Source organism: Drosophila navojoa, chromosome 2, assembly GCF_054131105.1.
Source record: "Drosophila navojoa isolate 15081-1374.11 chromosome 2, UAZ_NAV_1.0, whole genome shotgun sequence".
Classification (NCBI taxonomy): Eukaryota; Metazoa; Arthropoda; class Insecta; order Diptera; family Drosophilidae; genus Drosophila; species Drosophila navojoa.
This window is the reverse complement of record NC_142890.1, coordinates 14,535,658-14,545,209: the sequence shown is the minus strand read 5'-3', so window position 1 is coordinate 14,545,209 and position 9,552 is coordinate 14,535,658. Positions and strand designations below refer to the sequence as shown.

General features: G+C 45.7%; 4 protein-coding genes across 4 annotated transcripts; 2 read left to right on the top strand and 2 right to left on the bottom strand.

The window, feature by feature from the left end:
* The first annotated feature begins 401 nt into the window (after positions 1 to 401).
* Spase22-23 (Signal peptidase complex subunit Spase22-23) lies at positions 402 to 1,130 on the top strand. Its single transcript, XM_018111741.3, has one exon. It carries the CDS (start codon positions 419 to 421, stop codon positions 1,040 to 1,042), a length of 624 nt encoding a protein of 207 aa, XP_017967230.2. The 5' UTR covers positions 402 to 418; the 3' UTR covers positions 1,043 to 1,130.
* Positions 466 to 4,013, bottom strand: LOC108659023 (mediator of RNA polymerase II transcription subunit 25). The gene has a single exon (XM_089259424.1). The coding sequence runs from the start codon at positions 3,891 to 3,893 to the stop codon at positions 1,311 to 1,313; it is 2,583 nt and encodes an 860-aa protein (XP_089115550.1). The 5' UTR covers positions 3,894 to 4,013; the 3' UTR covers positions 466 to 1,310.
* A 268-nt stretch (positions 4,014 to 4,281) lies between these two features.
* Positions 4,282 to 8,345, top strand: Spps (Sp1-like factor for pairing sensitive-silencing). The gene is made up of 2 exons (XM_089263599.1): positions 4,282 to 5,782; positions 5,852 to 8,345. The coding sequence occupies exons 1-2, from the start codon at positions 4,613 to 4,615 to the stop codon at positions 7,748 to 7,750; spliced, it is 3,069 nt and encodes a 1,022-aa protein (XP_089119725.1). The 5' UTR covers positions 4,282 to 4,612; the 3' UTR covers positions 7,751 to 8,345.
* cav (caravaggio) lies at positions 8,180 to 9,547 on the bottom strand. The gene is made up of 2 exons (XM_018111740.3): positions 9,337 to 9,547; positions 8,180 to 9,271 (listed from the first exon to the last, which is right to left on the bottom strand). The coding sequence occupies exons 1-2, from the start codon at positions 9,460 to 9,462 to the stop codon at positions 8,483 to 8,485; spliced, it is 915 nt and encodes a 304-aa protein (XP_017967229.1). The 5' UTR covers positions 9,463 to 9,547; the 3' UTR covers positions 8,180 to 8,482.
* Between the last annotated feature and the right edge of the window lie 5 nt (positions 9,548 to 9,552).

The window sequence follows — 9,552 nt, the reverse complement described above, 5'->3', positions numbered from 1 at the left end:
ATAATATCTTTGAGTTTAGTTTTTAAAATTTTAAATAAATTGAAAATAAGTTTAAGTAAAAGTGAACATAAAATGTCTCAAAAACGATTCGATTGACTAAAAAATACCAGCACTTAAGAAATGATATTAGTTTGTAAATTATTTTGTTTTCTATTTTTTTTTTTTTTTTTTTTTATTTTTTCTGTAATATTGATTGATATAAACAGCATACTGCTCTCATATATTTTTTAAAAATAAACGAGCTTTAGCAACTTATCGAAGTTGTCAAAATACAAATAAATTCAGGTAATATAAAAATGAAAGCAATTGTATCGTTCGTTTTAGAGTTTATCGTGAATCACTATCGTTTATCACTATTTTCAAGTATGCTGTTCAATTGTTTGATGTTATCGATTGTAATCGCCAGTCCCGGCGATAGATGAACGATACTTACACGTACATACATAAATACTTTTCCATACGCAAACTACGTGTCCACTTGCATTGCTTGAATAAACTTAACAAAATGCATACGGTTTTAACTAGAGGAAATGCAACGGTTGCCTATACTTTAAGCGTTTTAGCCGGCTTAACGTTTTGCTGTTTTATATCCACAGTTTTTTTGGATTATAGAACTGATGCGAATATAAAAACGGTTCGAGTGCTAGTGAAAAACGTACCCGATTACGGTGCATCTAGGCAGAAGCACGATCTTGGATATGTTACGTTCGATTTGGAGACGAATCTAACAAATATATTTAATTGGAATGTGAAGCAATTGTTTTTGTATTTAACGGCCGAATATGAAACAGCAACGAATCAACTCAATCAGGTTGTACTTTGGGACAAAATCATTCTTCGTGGCGATAATGCAGTGCTCGACTTCAAGAACATGAACACCAAATATTACTTCTGGGACGATGGCAACGGTCTAAAGGATAACAAGAACGTTACTCTGTCGCTGTCCTGGAACATAATACCTAATGCCGGGCTACTGCCATCGGTGCGATCCACCGGCAAGCATACATTCAAATTCCCATCGGAATATACCTCATCTATTTAGAATTTTAAACCAATTTGCTTTAGACGCATTTAATACAGTTGTATTTGAATGGGCACGTACTAAAATAAAATCATTTATATTAAATAGATATATGTATATGCGTCGATATGAGTCTTTGATTACACAATGTCTTTAGAGAGAAGAGCTCCAGAGGGAGAGACAGACTTGACAATATACAAACAAGTTTTGTTGAGGAGAAGGGGTAGACTGATACTGATACTGAACGACAATGTATATCTATGTATATATACTAGAACATATTAAAATTTTACATAAAATCATAGCTGCCATCGTCAAAGTTGCGATTGCCAACCATGGGCCCGCCGGCGCCCATCTGATTTGGCTGTCCGCCCATTTGGGGACGAAATTGATTTCCGGGCGTTTGATGCTGTAGTAGCTGCCGTAGTCCCGGATTGTTGTTGCCAAGCATAGGACGTACCATGCGCTGCTGTTGCTGTTGCGGCACCTGTTGTTGCAGTTGCTGTTGCAGGTTGGGATTCGCTACAGGCACACCCAATGGCATGCGCTGCTGCTGTTGTTGCTGCTGCTGCATCATGTTCATTTGCATCTGGGGCTGCATGGGCATGCCGCCACCTCCATTGCCCCCAGGCGCGCCGCCCATTTGCATATTGAGCTGTGCATATTGATTGTAATGTGGCTGTTGCTGCTGCGAATTGTCCTGCTGCATTTGTTGTTGCTGCTGCTGTTGCTGTTGTTGCTGCTGTTGCAGTTCCATAGGCGATTTGCCCTGCTGCTGCATCATTTGCTGCATTTGCTGCTGCGGCGGCATTTGTTGCTGCTGCTGCATATTACCGTGCGACTGCTTCTGCTGTATCACCTTGCGCAGGCGCTCCACGAACATGGTCTGATTGTTAGGTATGAAGCCAAGGAACGCATTGCGATCGGCCGTATATAGCAGGATGAGCACTTTGATGTCGCAGGCGGGCGTATTGGGCAGCGCCGAAAAGTGAACGCAGCCAGCATAACCGGTGGTCATCATTTTGGCCAAAGCGTCGAGAGCCTCGCCTGGCGCTGGACGAAATACCACCATTTTGGAGTCCTTGAGAAACTGACCTCCAATGTTGCCCACAAGATGCTTTGGCATTAGCTGCATAAGTAGCTTGGGCGGCCAATTGTCCGCTTTGATCTCAGGCTCGCCATCCTTAATGTTAGTGCAAACGGTGCACTGCAGCGAATGAGGAATCTTTTGCTGATCGTTTTTGGCCTTCTCCGCCCATTCGAGGACGCCGGTCCAGATTTTTTCACGTAACGATGATTGCTCTTGTGGCTGTTGCTGCTGCTGTTGTTGCTGCTGCTGCTGTTGTTGTTGTTGCTGCTGCTGTTGCTGCTGCTGCTGCTGTTGTTGCTGTTGTAGTTGCTGCTGCTGTGGCGCTGACTGCTGCTGCAGTGCTGGAACATTAGCAGCACTACCAACAGTTGGCAACATATTGGTATTGGCATTAGGATTCACCTGCTGTTGTGGATGCTGTTGCTGCTGCTGTTGTTGTTGTTGTTGCTGCTGCTGTTGTTGCTGCTGCTGCTGTTGTTGTTGCTGCGCCAGTTGCTGCTGCAGCTGATTGAATTGCTGATGGTTTATCATTTGCAATCGTTGTTGTTGCTGCTGCTGCTGTTGCTGTTGCAGCTGTTGCTGCTGCAATGAGTTGACCGTTTGATTAGGTGGCGCATTTATACGGGAAATCAAGGCCGAATTGGGATTCTGGGCTTGCTGCAACGGCATATTGTTGCCCGGGGTTTGCATGAAGGCAGGACGCTGTCCGGGCTGATTGGGATACAGCCAGCGATTTTGACCTGGTACAACGTTTGTCTGGAAGTTTGCATTTTGCATTTGATTGGGAACAAATTGTTGTTGCTGTTGTTGCATCAGTTGCTGCTGCTGCTGTGGCGTCATGACACCAGGCTGTTGTTGGGACTGTTGTTGTTGCTGTTGCTGTTGCTGCTGCATCGCATTCATGGTCATCACTTGCTGCTGCTGTGGTCCACCACCCGGTTGCTGCTGCTGTGCAGGCGTTGTGTCCATTGGCATGTTCAGCACCTGACCTGGCTGTTGGCCATTCGGATTATTGTTCATCACCTGCACTGCTGTTTGCTGTGCCTGTGGAGCTCCCATTTGATGTTGAGCTGCAGCCGAGCCACCCACGGACATGCTGTTGGGACTGGGCGCACGCTCCTTTAGGCTGTAGCCCTTCAGCAGCACCAAGTGCCGAATGTTCTTGGCATAGTTTTTGGTCGTTATAGGCTGGTCGCCGTCGGCCTTTATGAACAGCTTGAACAGCACTGGCATTTTTCGCGGCGCAATGATGGATAAATTGATTTTACGCTCATTGAATAAGGCCGCCAGCTGTTCACACGACTTTCCCTTGTACTTCCAGGATTCATTGACGGACATCTGGTAAGGCGGACTGTTGCATATCAATATGCAGTGGCGCTGTATATTGCCCTGCTCCATAATGTGGCGCTGTTCGCTGATCTCGTCGAAACATCCATGGGCAGCAGCAAATCCCTCGGCCATGTGGGCATGCGATTCCATGCCGCCACCGACCAGCGGCAGACGTTCAATTGTCTCAATCACCTTCTGGGGCTGCACAAATGGGCCGTATGTGGTACACACTGGCTCCAGGAGATTCGAGGCGGTGCGATATGTGACAATGCCGTAGAGGGTCGCATAGCGTTCGGCAATCAGAAATTCGCGTTCATCAATGGACCCCTGTGTAAAGTGTTCCAGTGTGGGCAAAATGTAGTTCGTTTTCAGTTCGTTCAAGTAGGCTCCATTAATAGCACTGCTTTCTATCACGAACACCACATCGGCCAAAGTGTGTTGATCCACCTCCATGTTTTGTACGTTATTTGAGTGATATTAAAAACTATTAATTTAGCTGTTGTCTTTGCCCATATCGCCACCTTTTATGGCTTATCGGTATGCTTGGAGTGTATGTAATCGCAGATATGCATTACTAACGATAAGAAGCTAAGGCATATCGATAAGTTTAAGCTTGAAAACTAGAGACGGAACTAAGCAACGATAATGGATAGTGCAACAATATGCTTAGTGCGAAAAATTTAGCTTAGCTTAAAGACTATTTGCTATTTGAAAAACAAAAAAAGACTTTTAGAAATTATATTGTTCCTGTACAAATAAAATTAATAAGTATTAATTATAATTATAATAAACTGGGTATAATCGATAGCTAATCGTCGATTTTTCATAAATTATCGATAGCATCGACGATATTTTCGGTTCATCTCTCTTTCGCGTTTATGTTTGTCAAAACAAAATTAAAAATTAATTTAATTATTGTATAATTAGCTTCTAATCCAAGCAAAATTCACAAAATGCAGTGTAAATAACGTCCCCATGTGTTTCTGTGTATGTGTGTCCCTATTTTATTGTGTGTAAAGTAAAGAACTTGTCGTCTGAAAAGTCCTACCCCGTGCAAGAAAAAATGGACATGTCCAAGTTTAATAGCCAATGCACTTGTGCTGGCCTCCGCAGCTAAAGGCCACAAAACGTTAAAAATATAACTATATTCGTAAAGCAGCCAATAAACAATAATGCTGCAATATAAAAACGCTAACGCAACCGTTGCCAATGTGGTCAATAACAATAATAATGGACAAGCGGCCGCTGCCACGCCCGCTGCCTCCACAAAGGTAGCAACCAGTGCGGGTGCAGTCGGTGTTGGCAATGCGACCACAGGCACGCCCGCACCACAAATGCAACAGATAATAAATATACATCAGATGCCGTCGCAATTCATGCAAGCAGCACAGCTGCAGCAGGCTGGGGGTGCAACCACAGTCTCTGGTCTGCCCCAAAACATGTTTCAAATCGTTCAACCAATGGGCATGCAAACCGTGAATATTGACGGCCAGGAGGCTATCTTTATACCCAATCTGAATGCACAGCTGGCCACGGCCCAAGCAGTGAACATAAATGGCCAGCAGGCGTTTATAACGCCAAATGGTCAAATAGTGCGGGCGCCGCAGGCGCTGCAAGCACACGATCCCACCCAGACACAGCTGTTTACGATACCCGGAACCAACATACAAATACCGTTGGCAAACATTGTTCAGCAGCAACAGCAGCCGCAGTTGCAGCAACAGCTGCAACAACAACAACAGCAGCAGCAGCAGCCCCAACAGTCCGCTACGCCCGCTCTACAAGCCCAGCAGCAGCAGCAGCAACAACAACAGTCACAGCAGCAACAGCATAATCAGGCGTCAGCTGCGTCATCAGCAACGGCAACACCACAAACCATCACGATTCCCGGCACCAACATACAAATACCCGCCTCTGTGGCTGCCGCAAATGGGCTTCTGGGCAACATAACGAACCTTCTGGGCGCCACACCAACGACAATTAAACTGGAGAATGGTCAATCGCTGCAAAATATTCAACTGCGCACAGCAGCGCCTGGCTCTGCACCACAATTGCTGCAATTTCCACAGCCAGCGCCGGCGGCACCAACGCTGCAGCAAACCGTTGCTGTGCAGATACCTGTTCAAACGGCCAACGGTCAGACAATCTACCAGACTGTTCATGTGCCAGTGCAGGCAGCAGCAGCGCCAGCAACGGCAGCCACCCAACCCACGCTGTCCAATCTCACGCAATCCATTCAAGCGTTGCCTGCCTCCATGCAACAGGCGGCTGCACAAATGCAAATTATACCACAGTTTGCGCAAATTGCACAGATTGTCACGCCCAATGGACAAATACAGCAGGTGAGCATCAAACAAAATCTTTAATAAAAATAATCAGGCTAAATATTATTATGTTTTTGTCACATTCAGGTACAACTGGCACCACTGAATGCGCTCAACTATTCCCAGTTGCCTCCGAATGCGAATATTATACACATACAAAATCCGCAGCAGCATCAGCAGTTTATTCAGCCACAAGCTCAGCTTCAGCAGCAACAACAACAGCAGCAGCAGCAACAGCAACATCAACAACAGGCGCAACAGCTGCAACAGCAACAACAAACGCAACAGCAACAGGCGGCTGCAGCAGCAGTTGCACTGCAGCAACAGCACCAACAGCAACAACAACAGCTACTGAATGCCATCAATGAAGCGGGCGGACAATTGCCAGCGAATCAACCGATAACAATTACGAATGCACAGGGACAACAGCTGACAGTGATACCAGCACAGCAGCTGCAACAGTTGCAGCAACTGCGGGCCAGCCAAGCTGCCGCTGCAATGCAGTTGCAGTCGAGTAATCTGCAGGCATTGCCCATACAGAACATACCCGGCCTGGGGCAGGTGCAAATTATACAGGCGAATCAGTTGCCAGCAAATCTGGCGGCCAATTTCCAACAGGTGCTCACACAGCTGCCCATGCCCATGCAGACGACGACAGCAATCGGAAATCAGGCGCAGAACGTGCAGAGCACAAATGCGGCAGCTCCCGCGCTGACCATGCTACCCAAGCAGGAGCCACAGAGTCCCACCCAATTGATCACAAACATTAAGCAGGAGCCGCCAGATACCTGCAGTGTCACGACCATTTCAAATGCAACGCCCACAACAGCACAGCAGCAGCAGCAGCAGCAACAACAGCAGCAGCAACAACAACAGCAGCAACAACAAATTAAATTCATAATGCCACAGTCACCACAGCAACAGCAACAACAACAGCAGCATTCTGATGGAAGCAATAGCAACTGTCTGCCCGCCGTAAGCATACCAGCCTCCATACAGATTACTGCCTTGCCACCACCAGCGACGCCAGCAACAATACGCAACACGCCCAAGCTGACCATGTCCAGCATTGGCAGCACGAGCACTAGCACACAAATAACCATGAGCTCGGCCGGCCAGGTAGTGGCAGTGACAACGCCGGCGCGTACCAAGCTGATGAAGCAAGCATTGCAGTCGTCTGCGACGTCGGCGACCAGTGTCAATGTGAACATCAATGTGGGCGAGAGCATGGTGCCGGAGATCAAGCCACGGCTGAAGCGCGTCGCCTGTACCTGTCCCAACTGCACCGACGGCGAGAAGCATTCGGATCGCAAGCGGCAGCACATCTGTCACATACCTGGCTGCAGCAAGGTCTACGGCAAAACGTCACATCTGCGCGCCCATTTGCGCTGGCATACGGGCGAGCGTCCATTCGTTTGCTCCTGGGTATTTTGTGGCAAGCGCTTTACGCGCTCGGATGAACTGCAGCGACACCGGCGCACGCACACGGGCGAAAAGCGTTTCCAGTGCCGCGAGTGTAACAAGAAGTTCATGCGCAGCGATCACCTGTCCAAGCACATCAAGACGCACTTCAAGACGCGTTCGGGCGTCGATCTCATCGAATTGAACATCAAGCAGGAACCGAAAATGAATGCACCCAAAAGTATTAACACCGTGAGCGGCATTGTAACCATTGAGTTGCCAACGAGCGGTGCACCGGCAAATGGCAGCGGCGCCTCCAGTGTGGCGGCAACAGTTGCGGGCTCAACTGTGACGGCAGCGCCAGGCGGTGCCACGATTGTCCAGCTGCCCACATTAGGCGGTGACGATGTGGTTGGCGGTGCGTCCACTGATAGTTTTGGCGAAGACGATGAAATGGAAGATGGGGAATTGACCGAAGAGGACGATGAGGAGCTAACGGAGGAGGAGGAGGACGATGACGAGGACAGCGGGGACGAGAAAATGCACATCTCTGTGAGCGAGCTGGGCGAAAACTCATCCAACTAGCATACGGAATCACTGTTCATGGAACAGTTCATCTTTGACCACTTCCCATAACCGTAGCTGGTCCCGGCAACGGGACTGCTAGATCAATTGCAACCTGTACAGTTGATATCCAGCAATTGCGACTATTAGGCTTAATTGTATTTATGTTGTGTTAATGTAAATCTTTGTATATAATTCCGTTGACGAATAAGTTATCCTTCGGCATGTCGAAGTCCACTACAGATCCTTGTACTGCTCCTGAAATAATAATGCCGGCAATTCCGTTTTGGGCTGCCCCTAACTCCCAATAGAACCGGTAACACAATTTTGTATATATCGTAAGTGTAAATATATTTGTTGTGTAACAAAAATATGTTCATATCATAAGCATAAAATAAAAATAATAATAATTGACAATTTTTATGGCCCAAAACTAAGAACAACTATTAATCCACTGCAAGGATATATATTTTAATTTCGTAACACACATTTATATATATTTATGCATAAGTTTTTACTGTACAACAATTGGTAAATAGAATAGAGAACATTTAAGACAAGGCGCGATTTTAACTAGGATAAGGCATTAAAATAAATAAATAAATATATATGTATATTATATAATGTATGACGTTTTAAGGACATTTTTATACTCAAAACGTACAATAACATATTCCTGGGAATGTTTAAAAATAAATATCTCTTAAGATTTTTGGAAACTTCATCAAATTTTGTTAACTTATCGTAATAAATTTACAGAAATGGTTCAGTACATTGAGATTGAGGCTGTTGCTGAGGCTGAGGCTGAGTTTGGGTGGATGTGGCCGGAACCTGGGTATTGAAGTTGTCGTAATTCTCGGAACTTGAGATGATGGGTTGGCTATCAGTTGGCAAATCGAACTCCAGAGTGCCAATGGTCATGGATTCTGTATTGATTTGTGCAGCAGCGTGGGCCCAATCTGTCTCTGCTCCAAGATCTGGCATACTTAAACTCTCCACGATCTCCGAAGCTGATTTATTTTCCGGTGCTGGGGACTCTTCAATAACCCACATTTCCGGACCATTTGTTAAAATCCCTAGCGTTGATTCGGTGTTTTGTGATTCCAAAGTAGCTGGCAATTTCAATTGCAGTTCTACTGATTGTTGCTGGCTGTTGGGATGCGATTCATTGGCTATTTGCGCAGGCATCAGAGATGGACTCAGATGGCTGCAATCGAGTACGTTCTCTTGCGAAGATTCCAAATTCCATCGATTAAGTCTACGATTGTTCTCCTTTTTCAGTTGGCAACGTCTTATATAATTACAATATTCTATCTCCTCTTCGGTGTAGGGCAATACCATTTTCTTGGCCACTGCCTTCACTAGCATCGCATTGATGAAACGCTGCGAGCGGTTTTCAAGGCGTCCTTTTTTTTCCAAGCGTCGCTTTGCATCCCATACACAGTTGAAGAGTGTCATATTAACACGAACCTTAGTGCGTAAACATAATTGTCTTTTATCGGAATCACTGTATTCGCGAGACAAATCCTCGCTTGTTATTTTCTGCAATTAACAAATAGTAGAGAATTTCGTCTCCAGTAATGTGTCTCATTTATTTTTATACTTACAAGCGGTTCATACAATTCGCGCACTAGTGATTTGCTAGGCTCGTCCAATTCATCCGCAATGCTTAAGATTTTGGCCTCCTCGGCGTTTTGATATTTTATTAAAGCTTCCGACAAACAACGCGCCATTCTATCATTCGGTTTGTTAAAACTGATGGAATGTAGTTGCTTAGATTTTGTATTAGACAGGGTAGCCAAAAAATACTAATAAATACTAAA